A 25,861-nucleotide genomic window follows, 5' to 3' on the forward strand; every position below is an offset into this window, starting at 1 on the left:
ATAAAAGTGAAGGTGATACTATTTCAGGAGTCGTTCTGGTGAAATATCAATAAGATCCCTCAAACAATATTTTTGTTATGTCAACTTGGATTTCTTTCATCAAGAAAAGAGTATTATTGTTGAATATTAACATATTCTATTTAATCATTATGAAGTTGATATAAGTAGTTTTTAAGATATACGTATATATATTTTCGTGGTAAATTCAGCACAACACGTGAAATCAAACTTCTGCATTGTTTTTTATTCGGTTCGTTATGGATGATGAACAAGAAACTTACAAGTTATGGCGCATCCGAAAAACTATCATGCAGGTATTTTACAAGGATTAGATATCGGCGATACACGAAATCTGTTGTACGTCATGCATGTCAGGGTGATAATTCATGTTGATAGAGCCAATATCGGCATGTTATTAGGTGATGATGTCTGTTTGCGGCCTACAATACCACCACTAAACGTCCATGAATAAGAAAACATTCAAATATTTCATGTATGAATGTGTAGTTAATCCTACCAATCTCAATGGCCCTTGATGTAATCATGGTAATGAAAACAACATGACTGATTGCAACAATCAACAGAAACAGGTATACTACGCATCATTCACCTGACCATGTTTTGATAATCATATGGCGTCCCATATATGTTTACACAGGTAACAGATATGTTTGTTCGAAAGGTCAGGAAAACTAGAAAGTACTGTGAAGTTTGTAACTTTGCAGTGAAGACACTGTGTTATGAGTGGGTGCAGGCTAAAACAGCACCTCAGTAAATGTCACAGATTTCTCAGGCTAAAACGGCACCACATTTGGAAAGAATTGCTACTAATTGTCAGGCGAAAAATGGCACCTCTACTTTTAATAATGATAAGAACGACATGCTTTATTGTGTCATGTTGTTTTCCTTGTGCGGGGACACGGTCCGTTATCCGCAGAAACATTCTTGTGATGTCAGCTGGTGGCAGAAAGGGGAGCGCCATGATTTTTCTTACAAACTTGTGGATTGCGGCATCCTCTATGTAGGCTAACTAAGTATAAGTAAACAAGTATTATTTCTTATTACAAGTGACCATGTGAGTTTAATTTAATTTATTTTCCTTCAAAGCATGTGATGTTTTCACAGTAAGTTTAAACTGGAGTAAAGGCTAATTTCTAATCACCCCACTGTAAACTTGTTTTAACATTTTACAATTATTTATGTTTGCAAGTGACCATGTGAGTTTAATATCATTTATTTCAGTACCAAGTTAAAAAAAATAAGGTGCCGATGTTGCCTGGCAATAGTTTTCGAACACCTGGTTTGGTCCTGAAACAGGAATATATAGTATCCAGTCTATATTACTGTTCCTATTCATCATGGTACAGGCACCAAAATTCACATGAACCCAATGTTGACAGGATGGAAGAGAGAACTGTCAAGTCAGTAGCTTTGATAACGTCACACATCTCATTTTAACGTGACAAATCACTATCACTAAATACAGTGAATGCTACTTCAAGGGTTGTGAAAATCTGTGTACACTTGCCAGGGTTAGGAATAGTTTCTAGTTTCCAGATGAACACGAACACAACTACTGTCATTAGAATCGTGTGAAGATATGTGAATAGATAAATGATAATGTCTCAAGACACATTTTAAGCTCACCTTTTTGAAAATGTTCTGGAAAAGCTCTTTTTTGACAGTATCAGAATTAGATATGGAATAACAATGAGCATGCACCTATAACATGTATAATTAACCTTGTGAATGTGTTAATGTTCCTTTAGTCATTGTTAATTACCAAATGGAAAAATTTTATTCCTTCAGCTATGTCACGATCGAGGCTATCTGGTGACACAAGATGAATTGGACCAAACACTGGATGAATTCAAGGCTCAGTTTGGTGATAAGCCCAGGTTAGCCAAGTTGAAATTTTGTTTCATTTTTGTCTGATCTGGTCTTTGACCAGTGGAGTTAATGATTTGTTTCTTTATGCTGCAGTCAGCAACAGTCTGTGACTTAGGCCACTAGCCCAAAGCCAATGTCAAGTAAAATTCTGTTCAGTCTAGTACGCTAAAATGTACTAAAAAGTGTGTTAAGAGCGAAGTTAGGGCTAGTAGACATGTGTAGACTCAAAGGTATTTGGTGCAGACTGCACTCACTCAATGATTATTACTATGAGGGTATAATGACACACAGTGATAGATCACCCGTGAAGATCCGGGGTAGAATAGGTCTTCAGCAACCCATGCTTGCTGTAAGAGGCAACTAAGGGGATCGGGTGGTCAGGCTCGCTGACAAACAAACAAACAAACAAACACAGTGACAGAGCTTGACCACCTGATCTTCATTACAACAAACGTGAAATACTTGAGACCTATTCTGAACCAGAATGCATGCCTGGATATAAGAGACATGTGTGAGATGTTTGTAAAAATGTTTTGTGGGCTCATTGGTTGCCATGGTTATGAGTGGTTTTTGTGTTGTATCAATATGATTAAAGCTTTTTAAAGGGACTTTCATGTTTTTGCTGTTGGTCTTTTAAATGAAGTCTCACTACGAGTGAAAGATTGTAACACAACTTGTTTATTCAAGACCCAGACTCAAACTGCCCTCACTACAATCCCAGAAACATCCTCACAACCGAATCACATATCCTAGCAACATGTACCAAACATTCTATCACTTACCATTCCTTTCCATTTATTTAGCACCATTAGAATAGAATTTCCCCAACTCAGTGTTTACCATCGATACCGCTTCCTTTATGTAGAGTTATCTCCCTTTGACCATAAACTCTTGTCATTGATACTAGTACTGAGTACAAGAATCTGTGTTATAGCTGCAGTGTTTTATTTGACATGGATGGTACCATGTAGGGAATCGAACATTGGTGTTCAGGGTGATCCTGTAAGTTAACAATAGGCTACCTTATTATTGAATATTGATTGTATGATTTATGATCATGCTGTACTAGGAGGACCAGTTATCTCAGTTTCCTCAATGTCTTAACGTCTGCATCATTGTTATCTTTCCTCCCTGACTGATCTACTGTTCAAAAGTGACGTCAAACCCAACTCACCCATGCCTTCACTTTGGTAATCATGATAATAGCCATGGTTATAATACTTTGTTTCAGTGAACGGAAGCCGGGAAGAAGTGACCTGATTGTTCTTGTAGCTCACAACGATGACCCCACAGGTGAGAGGATGTAACAAGGATTGCACTGCAGTGTTCAAACTAAAACATGAAAGTAAAGGGGTCATTGTCATAGCCCTAGGAGGAAAAGACTTGCAAGGTCTGTAGATCAGTGTTAGAAACAAAAACAAATGCCAGGCTGCATCAGGAGCTGCAGACTTTAGAAGCTGCAGGCCCTGACTAAACTCTTCAGACCCTATTTTAAAAAAACAGCAGCTTATTGTGACAAATAAATAGACACGTAAAATTTTGCATGCCATGGGGACCCATTCAAATTTGAAAGTAAGGGCCTGAGACGAGATCTACCTGCCACAGGCCTTCAGACAAGCGCTTATTTCGAAGACTGTCCTAGTATAGTTCAAACCTCGAGGACCCCAGTACTAAACCCCATTTGTAACTCAGCAATGTTTATTTCCATATGTGCTGTCGTATGTGTGGATGGATAAATTTCAAGGCAATATAATAATCATATATCAGATGTTGTTGCAACCTATTTATTATTGGAGTTCTTATCATGCTTAGAAAGAGTGTTTGATTGTTTGTTTGTTTGTTTGTTGTTTAATGCCGCACTCAGCAATATTCCAGCTATATGAGGGGCGGTCAAGTAGCCTAGTGGTTAAAGCGTTCTCTCGTCACGTCGAATGACCGGGTTCGAATCCTGACATGGGTACAAGGTGTGAAGCCCATTTCTGGTGTCCACCGCCGTGATATTGCTGAAATGTTGCTAAAAGCGGCGAAAAATCATACTCCCTCCAGCTGTATGACTGCGGTATGTAAATAATCAAGCCTGGACCAGACAATCCAGTGATTGATGTCATGAGCATCAATCAATACATTTGGTATATGATTGAGTCGTCTCTTACAGCAAGCATGAGTTGCTGAAGACCAATTCTAACATGGATCTTCACAGGGCTTGTTAGGCTAGGGAAGTTCATGATGAAACTTTGTATGAGGATGAAGTCTGACAGATTGTGTCCTGTTCTTGTTTCAGATCAGATGTTTGTGTTTTTCCCAGAAGAACCTAAAGTTGGAATCAAAACAATCAAGACCTATTGTCAGAGAATGCAGGAAGAAAACATTACGCGCGCCATTATTGTTGTACAAGCAGGGATGACGCCATCAGCCAAACAGGTCAGTTACCATGGTAGCAGGTATCTAGGCGTGTTGAAGGTGTTGATTGACTTCACGCTCAAGTTCAACTCGGAGATCAATATCAAGCAGTCACGAAGCAGATCAAGGCTAATGCTTCTTTTTTATTTGTGATGGCACAAACTGTCAGAAAAAATATTTGTATGTTTTGGGCTGATAATATACTGCCATAGCAATGACAGTTTGCATCAAACTCTTATTGCTTAACTTATAGAATAAGTCTTGCTTTTAAGACATGTTTACCCTATGGTATGATATCATGAAGTTTAATGTGTACCATTTGTGTTAAGCATTTCATTATTTTGTCAGCATTTTAAAAAATTGTAATTGAAAGAAGCTATCAATTTTTTACAATGTTTTAGATTATATACTGATGGAAACCAATATGGGATTCTGGGAGTGTCATGTTGTTTGAGTGTAGGGAACTATGTTCTGCAGGCTCTGGTGGAGATGGCCCCCAAGTATATTCTGGAGCAGTTCCGGGAGGCTGAGCTTCTCATCAACATCACAGAACACATGGTGAGTCAGTCAGTCAGTGGGTGGTTGGATGAGTGAGTGAGTGAGTGAGATGGCCCCTAAGTATATCCTGGAGCAGTTCTTGGAGGCCAAGATACTTATCAACACAGAACACATGGTGAGTCAGTCAGTGGGTGGTTGGGTGGGTGAGTGAGTGAGTGAGTGAGTGAGGGTGGGTGAGTGAGGGTGGGTGGGTGAGTGAGTGAGTGAGATGACCCCCATGTATATCCTGGAGCAGTTCTGGGAGGCCGAGCTACTTATCAACATCACAGAACACATGGTGAGTGAGTGAGTGATGCCGCAGTCAGCAATATTCCATCTGTAAGTCAGGTGGTTAGGCTCTGTGACTATATACACACCACTGTCCTATTTTTACTGAGTGCTGTGTTGAACAAAAAAAACTGTAGTTATTTTTGGTCCAGATAGCGTAGATAGACAGACAGATAAGACAATGAATCATGTCATTGTAATTCAAAATCTAATCATCCTGATCAGAACAGTGTTGCAAATGTTGAAAATGAAGATTAGTTTTGGTTACATGTGCATTGTGGAACTACCAGTAGGTAGGATAATTAAAGCAGGTGTGGATGCAGTCACTGCTTGCCATGCATGTAAGGAAGGGTTATGTTATGCAACTGCGATGAACAGAGTTATGATGATGTACCTTGCAGGCACACAAAGAGGCCTACAAACACACAAATCTAATGCTCACTTGCTTTCAAAGTCTTGTGTCACTTTAGAGTTTAGAGTAACCAGTAAATTTACAGTAACCAGGCTTCTGGCAAATGTCTCAGCATGTAGAAAGCCGAGAACCAGCTGTGCTTGTGTTGTTGTCGTCATTATTACATCATATTAGAGGATCACTAGAGCTGTCCAGGTGCAGAAAATCTTTTCATCTTCAATAAGGCTCTTACATAGGATCCTGGGTTCGAGTGAGTGAGTGAGTTTGGTTTTACGCCGCTTTTAGCAAGATTCCAGCAATATTATGGCGGGCGAAACCAGAAATGGGCTTAACACATTGTATCCATGTCAGGATTTGAACCCGGGTCTTCGGATTGATGAACGAACGCTTTAACCACTACCCAACCGCCCCTCCTGGGTTCAAAACTATTGAAGGTCAGGAAGGACTAGTGACGTTATCTTGTGGACTGCTACTTTTTCCATGAGGTAGATGGTAACTATGTATTAGATCAGTTTTGCAGACAAATGAAAGTACGAATTAATATCCAAGCCTGTAAGTAAGTAAGATCTGCCGTCTACCCTGACTGTGGATCATTGCTCATGATATCAATCACTGAATTGTCTGGTCTTGACTCGATCGCTAGTTACCATCCTGGGTTACGTAAGGTCTTCACGACCCATGCTTGTCATAAGAAGCAACTAACGGGATCAGGTGGTCAGGCTCGCTGACTTGGTTGATGCATTTTATCGTATGCGAATTGTTTGGATCGATGCTGATGATGTCAGTCAATGGATTGTGTGGTCCAGACGATTATTTACAGACCCGCCATGACATAGCTGGAATATTGCTGAGTGCGAACTATGCAAACAGCAACAACTTGCCATCCAATCTGTTTATGTTGCAGCTGGTGCCGGAACATGTCGTGATGACCCCTGAGGAAAAGTCAGAACTTCTGTCCAGATAGTATCCTTGTGTTTCCACTTCCTGGTTAATTCTGAGCAACGTCCCAGGTTGATTCTCAGCTCTCTTACAGAACTAAAGAAGAAAATATTGGGAGAGCTTTGTCAATATTAACTTTGATACTGAAATATTTGTTAAATTGCGTTAACTAATGACCAAGTTTGAAGTTTACAGTGCGTGTTTGATTTAAAAATAAAAGTAAGGTGACCTGTTTTCTTACCATTTCAGACTTAAAGTTTCATATTCACGTAAAACGTAGACAACAGAAAACACTTTGTTTCATCTGTGCATAATACTTCTTGTGCATGAACGATTTTGCTTCAGTTGCCTCCCTTTATTTTGATTAGTCTCTCCGTGTTTCACTGTGTTCATGACTCTTCCGATCTGTGAACATGCGGGGTAGAGTAGGTGTAAAGTAACCCATGTTTGCCGTAAAAGACTATGCTTTTCATAAGAGGCAACTAATGGGATTGGGTGGTCAGGTTCGCTGACTTGGTTGATGCATATCATCGTATCCCAATTGTGTGGATCGATGCTGATGATGTCAGTCACTGTATTGTGTGGTCCAGACTTGATTATTTACAGACTGCCGTCATATAGCTGGAATATTGCCGAGTGCGGCGTTAAACAAAACAACAACAAAATCATGACTCTTCCCCTGAATCTGTTTTGTTTTTGTTGACTCCTGATTCCTGTGGAGCCATGGTTAGACCAGTAGTTGAAGGTGCCGGACAACAATGTACTCAGTTGCGGCTTGACAGGATCCTAGGAGTTTGAATCCCAAGATTCGGTCCTTGGTCTGTCAGTAACAAACCATTGCTTAGAAGTTTCACCTAAGTGATAGATTTTTAAGATGAAGTCACTTCTGGCTCTTAGTGACATGACTGTAGACACGTCAGGATCGCATTGGCGATAACCAATTCTGGATTGTCTGGTGCCTTGTCTGGAATATTGCTCACAATATCAATCACTAGTTTATCAGGCCAAGAATATAGCTAGAATATTTCTGAGTGCAGTGTCTTTAAATAAACAAACAAAAGCAATCTTTACATATTTACTTACTCCGTGAATTTTCGCTCACATTGTGTCAGTGTTCCTGACTCTTGACAGAGTTATGCCCCTTGACAGAGTTATGCCCCTTGACCTATCTCCAGCAAACTGAAGGATTCCCAGATTCCCAGAATCCAGCAAGGTGATCCGGTAGCCAGATACTTTGGTTTAAAACGTGGTCAGGTAAGTCTTGTTTCAACGATTAATCAAAGAAAATATGACATATCAATGTTGTGAATTCAAGAACACCCCCCACAAACTCTATAGATGTGAGATGTGCTTATGGACGACAGACATGAACTGATACTTTAGGACTGTAAGGATCCATTATCCAACTTATGCATATTTTGAGACTGATGTGATATGAGGCATACCTCCTCAGTAGTGAGTCCGCAATATGATCCACATTTTGATATTGAAGCTGCAATATGATACATACCTTGAGTATGCAATTCAATAATAATGAGGTCACGATATGATACACATCCTATAGTAAGGTCATGATCTGATACACATCCTATAGTGAGGTCACGATATGATACACATCCTTTAGTGAGGTCACGATATGATACACATACTATAAGGTCATGATATAATACACATCCTATAGTGAGGTCACGATATAATACACATCCTCTAGTGAAGTCACGATATGATACACATCCTATAGTAAGGTCACGATATGATACACATCCTATAGTGAGGTCACGATATGATACACATCCTGTAGTGAGGTCAGGATATGATACACATCCTAAAGTGAGGTCACTATATGATACACATCTTAAAGTGAGGTCACAATATGATACACATCCTATAGTGAGGTCACGATAAGATACACATCCTAAAGTGAGGTCTTGATATGATACACATCTCTATTGTGAAGTCACAGTGTGATACGCATCTCTATACTGAGGTCATGATACGATAAACGTATCGGCTGTGAGGTCACGATATGCTACTCATGTCGATAGTGAGGTCAGGACATGATACCCAATCAGATTATGAAACCTCTACACTTGACGTGTTAAAAAGGAAACATTTCATTCATCAAAAGAAATGAGCTCAAACCTGTGATTGTGGGTTCGAATCCCAGTTCACCCCGATTATGTTTATAAGTTTGTCAGCACTATACTCATGCTCGTGGGTTTCACCAAATCGGTAAGCGTCTGAGACCTGCATCACTTCGGGCTTTCTTCTCACATGAAGCTGACATACTGGGATATGACTAGAATACTGTTAAAAGCAGCTTTAACACTCACTCACTCACTCACTCACTCACTCACTCACTCACTCACTCACTCACTCACTCACAAATGTCTAAGCCAACACTTCATCTGAGCATCAGCTCAGGCTTTAGTCCCAATTTAATCTGACACACAACAATAAACCAACTCATACACTCACACATTCACACTCTCACCAGAATCAGTCTGTATGACTTGTTCAAACATTAATTGTCAGAGTTTGGCCGTCTTGACTCATTACATCCTGTTGGTGTATAAGGCTAGTGTACAGGTCTAATACACAAAATTCAACAAGAATTTGTGTAAAATTTAAAAAAACAGTATTTGAAGCATTTGCACATATACTGTACTGTCTGCATCGAAAGGAAAGTGTTCCAGTTTTCAGAAATACATGATTAAGCAAGTGATGCATGCACATTTTCAAAACTTTCAAGTACATGTACCGCGTTTAAAACTTGAAACAGTTTCTTTAGGATAAAATTGTCACCTACCTCATGAACAGATGAGACAACCTGCCTTCATTCTGCCCTTTCTAGTTGGTGGGATGACCTTGAGTTTGATCTGGGATTCAAACAATCATAGGATCCTGGCATGCTTAAGGGACACAACTCTGGTCCTCAAATTCCAGCACCTAAGATGAGGCCCAGACTCAATTCCTCACATGGGTTCAATGTGAGAAGCCCATTTCTGGTGTCCCCCACCATGATATTGCTTGAATACTGCTAAAAGGTGGATTAAAAACCTTGCTCACTCACTCACTGTGCTATTTGTAATGCAGACATTTATCTGTAGAAAAAAAAGTACCAACTAAACAACTACACAGCCATGACACTGGTTCCTAAACTAGTACAGATATACTGATACAAACAGGGGCCTAGTTAAGAGATGTCATAACGAGGCCTTTCTGAAGGAAGGTTCACATATATATATTTTTTTATGTAGATTGAAACTTGTGTGTAAAAGTCCACTTATTTGTACTTGATAGGTACCAGTATCACATGCTTGTCTCACAGTGGTGATCCCAGTGAAGGATAGGTGCCCAGGATCTCAAATCTTGTCTCCCAGGGATATACCGTGTACTTGGTATCCCGTTTGTCTCACAGTGGGGATTCTTGGGAAGGATATGTTCTCAGCATCGAAATCTGGTCTCCAAGGCATGATTACTAGGAGATAATGTGTGAGATAATAAGAGCAATTCTCCAATGTGGACGAGGGCATGGGTGGCCCAGTCGTCTTAGGCGCCGAGATTCGCTGTGCAGAGTTGCATCCCTTGGGCACACCAGAAACCTTTGATTGTGGGTTCGAATCCCGGTTCGCCCCAATTATGTTTCTAGGTTTGTCAGCTCGTGGGTTTCACCGAAGTGGTTTTCCTCCCACATCAAGCTGACACGCCGTGATATAACTGGAATACTGTTAAAAGTGGCGTTAAACCAAACTCACTCACTCACTCACTCACTCACTCCAATGTGGACCCAGGTTAGAATATGTCCCCAGGTCCCCATGCTTGCACCCCATGTGGACCTGGATCAGGACAGGTCCCCAGTACACTATCCTGGCACCCTTATGTGGACCCAGGTTAAGATAGGTCTCTAGGTATCTCATGCTTGCACCCTATGTGGACCTGGATCAGGATTGGTCCCCAGTACACTATCCTGGCACCCTTATGTGGACCCAGGTTAAGATAGGCTTCTAGGTATCTCATGCTTGCACCCTATGTGGACCCCTGTAAGGATAGGTCCCCAGTACACTATCCTGGCACCCTTATGTGGACCCAGGTTAAGATAGGCTTCTAGGTATCTCATGCTTGCACCTCATGTGGACCTGGATCAGGACAGGTCCCCAGTACACTATCCTGGCACCCTTATGTGGACCCAGGTTAAGCTAGGCGTCTAGGTATCTCATGCTTGCACCTCATGTGGACCCCTGTAAAGATAAGTCCCCAGTACACTATCCTGGCACCCTTATGTGGACCCAGGTTAAGATAGGCTTCTAGGTATCTCATGCTTGCACCTCATGTGGACTCCTGTAAGGATAGGTCCCCAGTACACTATCCTGGCACCCTTATGTGGACCCAGGTTAAGCTAGGCTTCTAGGTATCTCATGCTTGCACCCCATGTGGACCTGGATCAGGATAGGTCCCCAGTACACTATCCTGGCACCCTTATGTGGACCCAGGTTAAGATAGGCTTCTAGGTATCTCATGCTTGAACCTCATGTGGACCTGGATCAGGACAGGTCCCCAGTACACTATCCTGGCACCCTTATGTGGACCCAGGTTAAGATAGGTCTCTAGGTATATCATGCTTGCAGCCCATGTGGACCCCTGTAAGGATAGGTCCCCAGTACACTATCCTGGCACCCTTATGTGGACCCAGGTTAAGATAGGTCTCTAGGTATCTCATGCTTGCACCTCATGTGGACCCCTGTAAGGATAGGTCCCCAGTACACTATCCTGGCACCCTTATGTTGACCGAGGTTAAGATAGGCTTCTAGGTATCTCATTCTTGCACCCCATGTGGACCTGGATCAGGACAGGTCCCCAGTACACTATCCTGGCACCCTTATGTGGACCCAGGTTAAGATAGGCTTCTAGGTATCTCATGCTTGCAGCCCATGTGGACCTGGATCAGGACAGGTCCCCAGTACACTATCCTGGCACCCTTATGTGGACCGAGGTTAAGATAGGCTTCTAGGTATCTCATGCTTGCACCCCATGTGGACCTGGATCAGGACAGGTCCCCAGTACACTATCCTGGCACCCTTATGTGGACCCAGGTTAAGATAGGTCTCTAGGTATCTCATGCTTGCACCTCATGTGGACCCCTGTAAGGATAGGTCCCCAGTACACTATCCTGGCACCCTTATGTGGACCCAGGTTAAGATAGGCTTCTAGGTATCTCATGCTTGCACCCCATTTGGACCTGGATCAGGACAGGTCCCCAGTACACTATCCTGGCACCCTTATGTGGACCCAGGTTAAGATAGGCTTCTAGGTATCTCATGCTTGCACCCCATGTGGACCCCTGTAAGGATAGGTCCCCAGTACACTATCCTGGCACCCTTATGTGGACCCAGGTTAAGCTAGGCTTCTAGGTATCTCATGCTTGCACCCCATGTGGACCTGGATCAGGATTGGTCCCCAGTACACTATCCTGGCACCCTTATGTGGACCGAGGTTAAGATAGGCTTCTAGGTATCTCATGCTTGCACCCCATGTGGACCTGGATCAGGACAGGTCCCCAGTACACTATCCTGGCACCCTTATGTGGACCCAGGTTAAGATAGGTCTCTAGGTATCTCATGCTTGCAGCCCATGTGGACCCCTGTAAGGATAGGTCCCCAGTACACTATCCTGGCACCCTTATGTGGACCCAGGTTAAGATAGGTCTCTAGGTATCTCATGCTTGCACCTCATGTGGACCCCTGTAAGGATAGGTCCCCAGTACACTATCCTGGCACCCTTATGTTGACCCAGGTTAAGATAGGTCTCTAGGTATCTCATGCTTGCACCCCATGTGGACCCCTGTAAGGATAGGTCCCCAGTACACTATCCTGGCACCCTTATGTGGACCCAGGTTAAGATAGGTCTCTAGGTATCTCATGCTTGCACCCCATGTGGACCTGGATCAGGACAGGTCCCCAGTACACTATCCTGGCACCCTTATGTGGACCCAGGTTAAGATAGGCTTCTAGGTATCTCATGCTTGCACCCCATGTGGACCCCTGTAAGGATAGGTCCCCAGTACACTATCCTGGCACCCTTATGTGGACCCAGGTTAAGATAGGCTTCTAGGTATCTCATGCTTGCACCCCATGTGGACCCCTGTAAGGATAGGTCCCCAGTACGCTATCCTGGCACCCTTATGTGGACCCAGGTTAAGATAGGTCTCTAGGTATCTCATGCTTGCACCTCATGTGGACCCCTGTAAGGATAGGTCCCCAGTACACTATCCTGGCACCCTTATGTGGACCCAGGTTAAGATAGGCCTCTAGGTATCTCATGCTTGCACCCTATCTGGATCATCTGAGTCGCTGGAATTTGATGACCAGAATTGTCACCCTTAAGCATGCCAGGATCCTATGATTGTTTGAATCCCAGATTAGCCTGATTATGTTCCTTTGTGTGTCAGCCTTCATACCTGTGCTGGTGGTGTTGACTGAAGTAGAAATGTTTCTCCTTCAACATGTTCAATGCATCCTTTCCTCCCATATTAAGCTTACACGTTGTAGAACTTAATTGTTGTTGAAATCAAGATTAAGCTCACCTCACTCAGTAATTTACTCACTTACTCACTACTTGAAACTTGTTATGTTTGGACCCTCCATCATGTTTTATCTGCAAACTAAAACTTGCTCAGGTAAACTAATCAGCAGCCCCATGAAACAGGACAGCTGTAAGTTTGTTGGAATTTGACTGTTGGTGGTTTTTCTAAGGATTATTATCCCCTCGCCACAAAGTGGGGTTCTGGGTATAGTAGTGGTGGAGTGATTTATTGAATAATCCATCAATTGATCGATCTGCATCTGACTTATGTTCACGATCTCAAATGAGTTCTAAACTTGGTGTCTTGACTTAATGTTTTTACTGTTGTGGCCCTTGCCCCATGCTTTAAATTATGGGGACAAGATTTCTCAGACAGAGTTCAGAAATTGGTGCTGTAACTTATTTTTTATCCATGTTGTTTTGCTTAGTACATAGTGTCTGCAATGGGGACAAGTGCTTTCAGAAACAATTAAAGTTATTTATTATATTATCCAGAGAAGGTTCTTTTGTGTGTATTAATTTCACATTTTTTTCTGATGGCATAAAGCGGCCCAAGTACCTATCTCTATCAAAATTCTAATCTGCCACATTGCAAGGAGGATAGTGATAATGCTGTTTTTTTGTTCACAAAGTTATAAAAAAGTATTGATGCATTTATCATTAAACTTGGTATATACCTTCTCTACAATGGGGCCTGCTTACAAAAGGTTTGGATCACAATTAGTCAGCAGTCAGCATTTTGTAAAACATGGTTATGTCATTGTCAGTTCCTGATGTATGCTTACCACTACAGCCATAAACTGTATATTCACATGTCTTCTCAAATCCTGCCACATCCATGGTGGTGTTATGTCATGTCAAGGTCAAAGGCATATATGAATATAACCTATATGATACATTTCATAACCCATGTGTATGTTACCATGACTTTTACATGAAGAATACACGCAGGACCTTTATGCAGTAACCTATGTTTGGTCAAATATAATATAACCTATATGATACATTTCATAACCCATGTGTATGATACCATGACTTTTACATGAAGAATACATGCAGGACCTTTATGCAGTAACCTATGTTTGGTCAAATATAATATAACCTATATGATACATTTCATAACCCATGTGTATGATACCATGACTTTTACATGAAGAATACACGCAGGACCTTTATGCAGTAACCTATGTTTGACGTAAGACCAGGGCCCCATTCCATAAAGACGATCGTAACTCTTAAACTTTAACATAGACTTACGATGATCACAGTGCTAAGATTGTTTGTGGAATGAACACCTGGCCAGGTATTTTTAGCTTACCTGAGTAAAAGTAAATCTGAAGTCAAATTTGAGGTTAGTGTTTAGTCCTCAGTGTTAATACAGAAACTAATAGACTTTCAGTGCCTACTGCAACTGTTTCATAGTGGCTGTTGTTGACATTTAAAAGTGTTGACTGCAAAACTTGGCATCTATGGGGTTTTTTCTTACTTAATGAATGAGTCTTCCCTGAATTTTACTCAAGCCTAAAAATTAATACATAAAAGCTGAAAGTAAAATACTCAGATTAAAATATGTTTTTTTTTATCCCCCGCCGCGCGAAAGCGCGAAGCGGGGGATATAGTATTCACAACCGTCCGTACGTCCGTCCGTACGTCCCACCTGTTTGTTGCCGCGATATCTCAAGAACTAAACACTGGATTGTCTTCATATTTGGAACTATGGTGTATATACAGACTCCGCAGACACCAGTCGGTTTTGGTGACCTTGACCCCATTTTCAAGGTCACAGCAGGCATATCTGCTTTTGGAGTTGGAAAACGGTGTTGCCGCAATATCTCAAGAACTAATCTCTGGAATGTCTTCATATTTGGAACTATAGTGTATATACAGACTCCGCAGACACCAGTCGGTTTTGGTGACCTTGACCCCATTTTCAAGGTCACAGCAGGCATATCTGCTTTTGGAGTTGGAAAACGGTGTTGCCGCAATATCTCAAGAACTAATCTCTGGATTGTCTTCATATTTGGAACTATGGTGTATATACAGACTCCGCAGACACCAGTTCGTTTTAGTGACCTTGACCCCATTTTCAAGGTCACAGCAGGCATATCTGCTTTTGGAGTTGGAAAACGGTGTTGCCGCAATATCTCAAGAACTAATCTCTGGATTGTCTTCATATTTGGAACTATAGTGTATATACAGACACCGCATACACCTGTCAGATTTGGTGACCTTGACCCCATTTTCAAGGTCACAGCAGGCAAATCTGTTTTTGGAGTTGGAAAACGGTGTTGCCACAATATCTCAAGAACTAATCACTGGATTGTCTTCATATTTGGTACTATGGTGTACAGGCGGGGGATATTTCGTCACTCTGTGACAAATACTTGTTAACTCTTGTTTTCTATTGTTTATTAAAAGTACAATTTCAGAAAATAATTCAAGTAAATTATTTTTTTTAAATTAACCATTAAATTATTTCAAATTATAATTGGAAATACAATTGTCTGTCTGAGTTAATGTGTTTGTCTTCTGGTTTTGGGGTTTGCTGTGGTTTGTTGTTTTATGCAGCACTCAGCAATATTCCAGCTATATGACGGCGGTCTGTAAATAATCGAGTCTGGACCAGACAATCAAGTGATTGATATTATGAGAATCGGTCCATGCAACTGGGATACGGTGACATGCATCAACCAAGTCAGCGGGCCTGACAACCCGATCCCGTTAGTCGCCTCTTACGACAAGCATGGTCGCCTTTTACGACAAGCATGGGTTGCTGAAGATCTATTCTACTCCTGATCTTCCCAGGTTTTGTCTACTGGTAGTCTTCAGTGGTAGCATGTTGAATGATCTATTCTGAAGCACAAGGAAAATGGATATTCAATTTTTTTTTATATTGACAAAATGGCCACACACGTCAAATTAAGTTCTGTGTGTTTGGGCATGATGTAATCAACATAACACTGTCATTGATTGGATTTGAATCTCATTCAATGTTTTTGGAGCTGGACTTGACCACAAAAAACCACCTTTTCTGATTTCGAGTTCAAGCTGATTATGCATTCCGGTTGTGCTTCAGTATAGTTGTGACAAGACTTTGTTATCGGCATTAATTTCTCATGGTACTATTGTAACACAACATATATTTATCACGTATGGTTGGTCGTCATGACAACCCCTGCAGCATAGTTATTACATCAATTGACGTATGAGCTGCCCTCTATCAGGACTATTATGTAAATTGTTTGGCCACAATAGATGCTTTTGCCATTAAAAGGATAACAATGCCAACAAAATTTACCATAATGCTATTAATGCATAATATATGAGCCAGTCTTTCTCGTACTGTCCCATTTTATATGCTAATCATGTTGTTGACATCACAAAGCACATGTATTTTGATCATGTCTGCAGCTGTTAATATTGCAAATACCACTGATGCATGTTATTAGAAATAGAAAATAATACTCTGTCAATATGATCAACTATGAAATCCATAAAAACTGAGGATGAATTTATTTTTTTTGTTCATAGGTGATATTTGCAAATGAATCTATCATTTATTGTTTCTTGGGGCGGTGGTGTAGCCTGGTGGTTGAAAGGTTCGCTTGTCACGCCAAAGGCCCGGACTCTTTTCCTCATTTCTGGTGACCCCTGCCCTGATATTGCTGGAAAATTGCTGAAAGCAGTGTAGAACCTCACTCACTCACTCACTCACTCACTCACTCACTCACTCACTCACTAGTAAATGTCTGAGACATTCACACACTCACCAGAATCAGTCTGTATGACTTGTGCAAACGTTAATTGTCAGAGTTTGGGCATCTTGACCCATCACATCCTGTTGGTGTATAAGGCTAGTGTACTTTTTTGGAAAGTAGTCTTTTTAGAAATATGAATTGAGGAGATTTGACTTTCTAAGTAATCATTTTCATCTCATCCCCATCCTGACTACAAGAATGACTACCCAGTCCCAGACGAATTCTGCGCAATAATTATCAAAATACTGTGTTAAATTCTGCAGGTATAACTATTTCTCCCTATTAAAGTAATACAAATTTTGGTCTCTTGCATATAGACATTTCAGGACAAAAAATTATGCAAATAAATATGCATACTGTTACTGATATTTATTTACGGTTAGATGTTAACATAGTTTATTTAGTTATTGTACCTCAAGGACATTTAGAAGTGAGAATTAATTGTTGTATTGTACGATTCATATTATGTATGTTCGAATTGCATGTTTCATGTGTGGACATCATTCAAGCGCAATATTAGATAATTAAAGCTTAAAAATAATTAAAATTAGTGTACTGATTGATAAAAATAGGCAAATTCCGTGATTTTCTGCAAATCTGCAGTAAGTTGCATTTCCTGCAAATCTTTCCATGGTCCCAACCTTCACAATCATCACAATCCACCCAACCTTCACAATCCACCGAGACTTTACAATCCACCCCAACCTTTACAATCATCACAGTCCACCCAACCTTCACAATTCACCCAACCTTCACAATTCACCCAACCTTCACAATCCACATCAACTTTCACAGTCATCACAACCCACCCCAAACATCACAATACAACCCAACCTTCACACCCTTTCAAAGACTCTAATCTCCAACCCCCTACACTCAACCCCTTGGGAATATCAATACCCAACTAGCATGACCAGCCTTGTGAGAGATATGTGATGTTATCTGTGTACATGCTTATCCATAAAGTGCTTGACGTAGTAGCTTGGACAATGTTATCAGAGACAGCCGTTCCTGCCAAAGTTCAGCATTGTGTCACTTAGGTCTCTCATGACCTGCAAGGCGGCTTAATGTGTGGCTATGCAGAGTTGCGTCCCTTGGCACGCCAGAAACCTATGATCGTGGGTTCAAATCCCAGTTCGCCCCGATTATGTTTCTAGGTTTGTCAGCACCATACATACTTGTGGGTTTCACCAAAACGGTAGACATCTGAGACCTGCTAAGACCAGGTTTTTCTCCCATATGAAGCGGACACATCGTGATGAGACTGGAGTACTGTTCACAGTGGTGATAAACTCGACTCACTCAGTTTGTAGCAAACCCGAGCAGTTGTGTATGTCACTTGCTGTTGGTCCAGTGGCCACCTTGGGATCTCCATGGTGATGCCTAGGAGCCCAAAACGTATTACCGATGTCCCCAGGACACTCAAAATCAGACCAAGGTACATCTGTCTTCATGACAAGTCTTGCTTGTACTGTATTTTGTCATTTTTTCAGCATATTTAGGAGGGAGATGTGGATGTTTTTGTGGTCCATTTATTCAGTTGAATCTGGCTGGTTTGGATTAAACACTTTAAACAAATTAATCTTTAAATGCCACTCTTCAGTCTGAAATTACAATGTCAGTGCAGTTTCCTTGAGATTTTGAGTCAAATATTTTAATGAATGATTTGATTTATGATGCAATTTTCGCTCCTAAGTAAAATCATATCCACGATTAAATTTCCATATGTATGAAAAAGATGTTTGCCCAATGAATTTCATTAGCTCTGCATTATATTATAAAATAAACACCTTTGTATGTGGTGAAATATTTTCCGGGTAAAGGAAGCTATACGAACTTCCTTCCTTAGGGTCGAAATAGGAACTTAAATTCTGATAAATGCTTTGTGAACAGCTGTCTTTTAAAAAAATATTTCACTTTGAAGTTTAAACTTCCTCATGAAAGAAATTCAAATTGATATCAAATCCCAAACAGAACAACTTTCCTCTCACGTCAGTCTCCGAGAAAACATGGCCGCACATTGTCCCTCCAAGGATATCGTAAAATGTTTACAGAACATTGCTCACACATTTGTGAAACTTGGTAACCCTGTCCTTCCTGGCTACAGGCCTTGAAGCCCCTTATTGACAGTAGCCCCTTGTGAGGGGACAAAGGTGGTTCTCCGGTACCCCTGGGGCACACAGCCAAAGAGATGGCCCCACTGGGAAATTACGAAGAATACCCAAGTTAATGAAACAAATCAGTGTCCCTATAGGGTCCTATGCATCATCGGTAAGGCAGTCAGCGTAATATTAGCCCAGAGAATGGCTAACAGACCTTTCAGAGAATTAAGCACTCAATATTTTTCAAGGGTTACAGAGCTTCAGCTTGCATCAGTGCAATCAATAAGACTTTTGTGTGGAAAACTGAAAATTATGTGATGAATTACTGCGTCGCTTGCTAGGTTTCGGGGTCCTAAATCTTTTGTGTTTTAGAAATTAGTATTATCTCTTGACAGATAATTGATACTTTATTTCTACTCTCTTTTAAGAATTCAAGTTTGGGGATTTATTTTGTGTGTCGAATCATATGAATGTAGGATCCTGATTCTGTCCAATGTTACCATGGTAACAGTTTCATTGTAATCCTAATAAAGGGTAGGAACGTGACTGAAGTTGTAGAAATACCCCTCTTCATTCTTTTAGTTGTATTTTTTAACATTAGTTTTTGTTGTTAAGTGACTAATACCATGAGTATTTTGAATTATGAACAAGGAATGTGCATATTCTTTCCCCGCAACTGTAAAAGTTTCTCCCTGCTTCATGTATACCAGCGGTAGAAACGAACAGTTTTTGTCCACTATTCCTTAAAATGATAACATATAGTAAAACCCTTAAAAAAGGCAAATTTCTACTCGTCCTTAGGATACCTTAACTATTGGGCAGTTTGGCAAGGACTATAGGACCAATTTCTAACACTGTATATTTGACTGTTTTGCATGTCTTCTCTACTTTTATTGTGTGTTGCTGTATATTTGGTAAACTATTTGGGACGTGATGTGGGTGTATTCTTCACCAGGTTGACTGAGTGTAATCTGATATGCAGATTGTCCCGAGATGTCGCTGTCGATCAGATGAAGTCTTTTTAACAACTGACTCTGAAAGGTCCCTTCAGTAGAATGATACATGACTTTGTGTGCTTAATTTGTCAAAGCTGTGACAAGCACGGTCAGATTTTTCCTGATTTTGTCGACACGGGACAGTACTTATTGCCTCAGTTTAAGTGATGCTTTCAGCCACAGTGTATTCAACTGCAGCCATGCGACAGTCGGGCACAAACGCTGCATTTCACCTTATGCCGTGCAGTGAAATGTGAAAATGTTCGTCTGACATTGTTCAACGGTGCAATCCGACATTTGATCACTTGTCAATGTTCAGTCATGGGCATGCATGCTAATGTATTCATTTCTCGGTAAGATGTGTGGACAATGAAATCAAACTTTGTAAAAATGTGCCTCCCAGAATCACAGCCGCGATCCATTATAGGTGATGAAGTTTCCGATCAATTTAGCAAAGCTGACTGTCGCTCGTTGTGATAGTGGCGCCCTCTGCCTGCTGCGTCACATTCCATAGATCCCTAATCCCTCACAGTCGGAAGACACGTGCAGTCCCCTTTGCCTACAGCTAGCCATTCAGAGCGCTAGTCCTTTACAACAAGACTCAAAGCCATTGGGGCTCCTAGCTTCACAAACGTAATTTGCAGTCTCAGTTTGTTTGCTTCCTCGTTGTCAATCATGGAGAGGGTCCAACCAAGCGCGACTGACAAATTTATCCAACTGCTTCGGCTATTGTTGCTTCGTAAGACGTCGTCGTCTGGTCATTTCATCCCGGTCACCCTTTGCCTTTGGCTGTGGTAGTAATTACGATCTCTCACACTTAAGAAGAAGGGATTGTCCAGGAATTTCCTGACTGAGGAGAAAGTCCAGCATCCCTTTGCTGTGATCCCTCAGCCAATCATTCTCCATCTTGAGGAATTACACCTCAGCAAACCAATGTCCCTCGATCCAGGAGGCTAAATACAGGCGTCTCGTCACTCCGAGGCAGACAATTTGATCAATGGGACAACAGAACCTGAGATTTGAAATCAATTCGTAAAAGCCAGGCTGGTCGTCAGTTGTTTCGTGTTGGAGAGGTATTGATAAATATAAACCCTGCAGGCAGCTCATTATGTCTGGACAGACGCGGAGAGGTGACATCGTGCCAGAAATGGAAGGCCTCACAATGACATTTGGAAGATATGGGGCTTTGGTGGGGTTGCAGTAACGACAGCCATAACCTGATCTAATGGCATTCGTCGCCATATCATGCAAATAGTCATCTGTTTGTGGTATAAGAACATGTTTACAGGGTTAGACATCTTTGTCATTTATAAATAGTCTGCAGCGCATATTGGACTGGTAGTTTAATAATAAAATAACTCCATTTTGTGAGAAAACAACTAGCCCTGTTCGATTTTCACTAGTCTGGGGTGGTGACTCACCCTGGTTTGGATAGACCAATATATGTCGTAGCCATGACCACTGACAGTTAACACTTTGATTATAAAAGATTTTATTCAGTGATTTCAAAATGGCTGCACATTTTCAATCAAGTTGTAAACTTTTTTTACTGTTCCACTTCATAAAGCTTGGCAGTTTATAGTGTTTATTCAAACATGTCTTCTCACTCACTCACTCACTCACTCACTCACTCACTCACTCCTGTTAGACCTCATCTGTCTGTAAAAATAATTTCCAGCACTCAGCTCAGATAACATTCAATATTATTCCACAAAACTTGACTCGCATATATCAACCAAGTGTTGAAGGCCTTCAAACCAAAAAAAAACTACTTTTGAAATTTAGTTTTTGGCATTTCCATTTAAACAGGATGGTTGTGGAATCAATTTTAAAGTTGAGTGCTTCCGAACTCAACAGAAAGTCTGTTCAATGTTTTTTCACAAAACTTTGCTAAGTGCTAGGGGCTTCTCATCTGATGATGGCTACAGTTAAGCCTGTGAAGGACAGCATCATTACTTCAAGTAGCTGAGCATCATGAGAACCTACAATGGTCTGTTATCACCCGACCATTCAACCCCTTACACTGATCCCCTTTTTGGAAGGGATCTATTTCCTGAAAGAAGATCACACTTACTTAATCCCCACTGACCTGTAGCCTAGTGCCCCCTCCACTGTATTCATACACCAAGGTCAAGAGGTCGGGGTTCACATGCAGAATTAACAGGGTCAAACCCTTAGTAACTGATGAGGTATCTTAACTCTGAAGGGGGAGAAGCACCCTCTCTATGACTTATTGAAAAATAAATTGTCATTTGGATTGAAGTTATTGTAATTCTTGAAATTTTTCATCTTCATTTAATGTTGATTTCTAAAGTATTGTCGAGAATGTCTTTGATGTCTTTTGGAAGGATATGTGTGTCTCACATCTTCCTGTCCAGGGATTAGTTAAGAAAGTTTGTGGTAGATAGCATGTTCCCAACTCTTTGATCTGTGTCATGTTTGATCATATCTCCCCGTGTGAATGGTAAGAGTGTATGGTAGGAGGGGAACATGTACATGAGGGTGCCGACCCCCCTCACCGGAATCACGGAGACTACTTTAAACAAATTCCGAATGTCAGAATGCGCTCTACATACACTGAAATTAAAATATACAGAACCCATTTCTAGGTCATAAAAGACTGCATTAGGATTACGGCAAAAATAATCGAGAGAAAAAATAAATCGTAATGGAATATTTTTATGTTCACCGTTATTTGTTGATTCTGCATACCATTTTATTTGCATGGCATGTACCACACTGTTCATCTTCCCAAGGCAAGGGCGTTAACTGACTTTAAAAGTCCAGTTTCCACCCTTGACGAACGAAGCTGACACGAGACAAGCAAAAACGTAGACATCTGGTTAGTAAACAATGCTTTGGAGGATTTGCAAAGCATGTGTACTGCCAAATGGGCGTCCACACACATTTTCCAAATCTTTCTATCTTTTTAATCAAGGTGCTCAAATGATTTGATGCACTTTGCTGGGTAAGACCATTTTGTTTGAAGGAAATGCAAGTGATGCGAGAGGTGGAAGAGGTGATAGATCAGTAGGAGGGACATAGAAGGGATATAACTTGTAATCACCACTTGTCACTCTATTTTTGAGCCACGAAATTCCAGCCTAGTTCGGCAAGGTTGGAAATTGGTATATTTTTAGTCAGTTAATACCCTTTTCCCTTGCATGCTGAGTCCGAAAACCCCTCGAAATAGATCCCAAAATCCGATACAGAAGGGGTTGCAGCCTCGTACATTAGAACAATTGCTCAGTAAGGCAAGTTTTTTTAAATAATTGTTTTATGATCCTTTATGTCTTCACATTGCGAGACACAGCTGTACGTAGAAGAGGTCTTTCATGTTGTTCATATATGAGGGCAGATTGTTCCCTCAACTTGTCCAATACAGACTATACTATTGTTCTGCCGTAGTTATCGTAAGGCAAGGTGTTTTAACTAATTGTTTTATGATCCATAAACCGTAAAAAAAAAAGTGGAAGAAAATAATTTTGTGCAGATTTGTGTTTATACCTGCCGAGTCTGAAAACCCCTATTTAGAAATAAAATATATCAAAAATTGTTTTTATATCTGTCCCGACAAGAGATAATCTCTCCATGCTCCACGACCCACAAAACGTGCATGTTTTGCAACAGGAGGTGGCCTGATGTAGCTAAGACCAGCTTTATTTATACTCTCAGCAGTGTGTGAGTTGTTTCTCAAAAAGGAAATCCATAAAACAACTAATATTAAAGAAAAGGCCCCAGCAATGTTGGCTTCATGATGGTCATGGTGGAAGGTCCATATTTTGATGGATTCTACCAGAGTTGGTTATCGGGCAGTTACTCGTGAATGAATGACAGTTAGGTTTGATAGCCTGTATGATATAACTATATGATTCACACAATCAGGAAATAATTGACATTCAAGGGGATTGGTGTCATGGGTTTTTGTCTGTCGTCCATTCGTGCATGAGTCTAATGACAGTACAACCAGCATTTTCCCTAAATGCACTACTCATAACAATTTCACAGAAATTATTATTCCAAGACTCCACAAAAAAATAAGGTGTTTACTTTTGAAAAAATGAAAAAAGTGGTGGCACCTGGTCCTGTGCACAGCTCACAGATCACTAATCAGGTGAAGTTAAGCAACGTCAGTCTCAGAGAGTAGTTGGATGGGTGACCACGTTGAGCTTGACTCCTGAGAGTTTCTAGGGCTTCGCTCCTGCCCCACACTGAAGCACATGTACCACATGTGATGTCTCGAAATGTGCCTCTCTTCACCCAGCAGTGAGTGGGTACCCGGTAGGATGAGATAGTAATGTGGCTGTTAACCTTTTAGCACGTCATAGGCAGCTTGGGTTGTATACTCCCCAGGGAGCTGAGAATGAAAATTGAGAGCTCACTGATCCATTGACCGGTTTAATAATAGTGTAATGCTATGAGCATCCACTTGGTGAATGGAATCTGGCGTATTATAAATGCACTTATTATTATTATTATTAAATTCAAAATGTCTGAAACGGCAACAACTGACAAATTTTGTGTAATGCATGTAATGTGCTCAAACCAAAAATTGATATACGAAATACAAGTTCTAGGCCTTTTCAGCATCATCAGTGTTGTAACGGACAATATTCATATGATCCCCTGTTCAGCATAACGAATGTGGTAACAATATTCATTTGATCTCCATTTCAGGTTGTCAAGATCATCCGACCCAGTGAAACGGCTGGGCGATACGTCAGTTATCGACTTGTTGTTTGATGTATACAGATTGTCATCCTGAACAATTGTTTCAACATTGTTTGTCTCTAATGTGCAAAAGAGGACATATGAGTGTACCAAATGACACAGAATGAAGATCAGCTTCAAAAGTAACGATGACATTGTCTGTATAGGACCTGGAGGTTTCGTGGAAGGTGGCCATCGAGCGGTATCGCTTGAGTTATCCATATTCCATGTTTCATATCTCATGTGTCATCCATAATCCATGTTCCATATCTCACATGTCATCCATATTCCATGCTTCATATATCATGTGTCATCCATATTCCATGTTTCATGTTTCATGTGTCATCAATATTCCATGTTTCATATTGCTCTCATGGTGTTTGCAAAAGCAGGCATAGCTGATGATTTCTCTTGAAGCACAATGTGAAGATGTTGTACAGTGTTGCAATACTCGGCCTTAGAAATTTAGTTTTTGTTTGAGACTAGTCCTGGACTAATACAAAACCTTATTACACTTGTACCTTGTGTACTAGACTGATATGTAGTAAATTAAAAACTGGTAAAGAGCAGACACTAATTGCCCTCAAATGTTACACATCTCGGAGCACTAACATTCAATTGTTTGTTGTCCTCAGGACAATTATGTAGTCTTCAACAAGCACATGAGTGTGGATTTCGAAGGCTGATACTGTTACCAAAAGCAGTGTTCGAAGTTAAAAGGAGGTCCTTGTGTCCTTGGAGCTTGCTCCAATAGTGTATTTATCAAGGGACCCCAGATCTTTAGCTGTAATCATTAGAATTATTACAAGGACTCCTCAAATTTCATGTGTGATTTTAACAGTTCTCAAGATCAGGGCTAATGGTTCTCATACTTTGAAGATAGATGTTCATTGTGTCTGTATGAAGAGATAGATGTACTCTTTGACGTGTATGAAGAGAATCGTACATTGTCTTGCAACTGCTGTTCCATTACCTGCAATAATGGAAGTTGTAGGGTTAATAAAATCATGCATTTTGTAGATTGAGTCTGTTTAATTATATTTATCATCTTCAGTCCACACGCCATGGATTTATGTTCTGATGACATCCACATTACCCCAGGACTTGCATACCTCCACTGGTTTTGCGGAAGTGTCCTAAAGACAGGACTTCAGACCTTACTTCCCTGAAATACACTGGGTTTGAGGAAGTGTCCTGAAGACAGGACTTCGGATCTTACTTCCCTGAAATACACTGGGTTTGAGGAAG

At 40.9% G+C, this 25,861-nt stretch overlaps 1 protein-coding gene across 1 annotated transcript; it reads left to right on the forward strand.

The window, feature by feature from the left end:
* Nucleotides 1-204: 204 nt before the first annotated feature.
* Nucleotides 205-25,618, forward strand: LOC139478932 (DNA-directed RNA polymerases I, II, and III subunit RPABC1). Its single transcript, XM_071261626.1, has 8 exons — nucleotides 205-314; nucleotides 1,810-1,898; nucleotides 3,122-3,183; nucleotides 4,172-4,311; nucleotides 4,768-4,848; nucleotides 6,432-6,490; nucleotides 7,642-7,720; nucleotides 24,581-25,618. The coding sequence occupies exons 1-8, from the start codon at nucleotides 258-260 to the stop codon at nucleotides 24,644-24,646; spliced, it is 633 nt and encodes a 210-aa protein (XP_071117727.1). The 5' UTR covers nucleotides 205-257; the 3' UTR covers nucleotides 24,647-25,618.
* The last annotated feature ends 243 nt before the right edge of the window (nucleotides 25,619-25,861 follow it).

The sequence above is a fragment of the Haliotis cracherodii genome, unplaced genomic scaffold (genome assembly GCF_022045235.1).
Source record: "Haliotis cracherodii isolate W230 unplaced genomic scaffold, xgHalCrac1.p SCAF_4, whole genome shotgun sequence".
Classification (NCBI taxonomy): Eukaryota; Metazoa; Mollusca; class Gastropoda; order Lepetellida; family Haliotidae; genus Haliotis; species Haliotis cracherodii.

Bases quoted from the DNA above. Each gene is read 5' to 3' on its own strand.
- LOC139478932 (XM_071261626.1), top strand. From the start codon at position 258: ATGGATGATGAACAAGAAACTTACAAGTTATGGCGCATCCGAAAAACT. The intron at 1,899-3,121 runs GTTAGCCAAGTT...ACTTTGTTTCAG, and splicing joins CAGTTTGGTGATAAGCCCAG to TGAACGGAAGCCGGGAAGAA. The intron at 7,721-24,580 runs GTAAGTCTTGTT...TCTCCATTTCAG, and splicing joins TTGGTTTAAAACGTGGTCAG to GTTGTCAAGATCATCCGACC.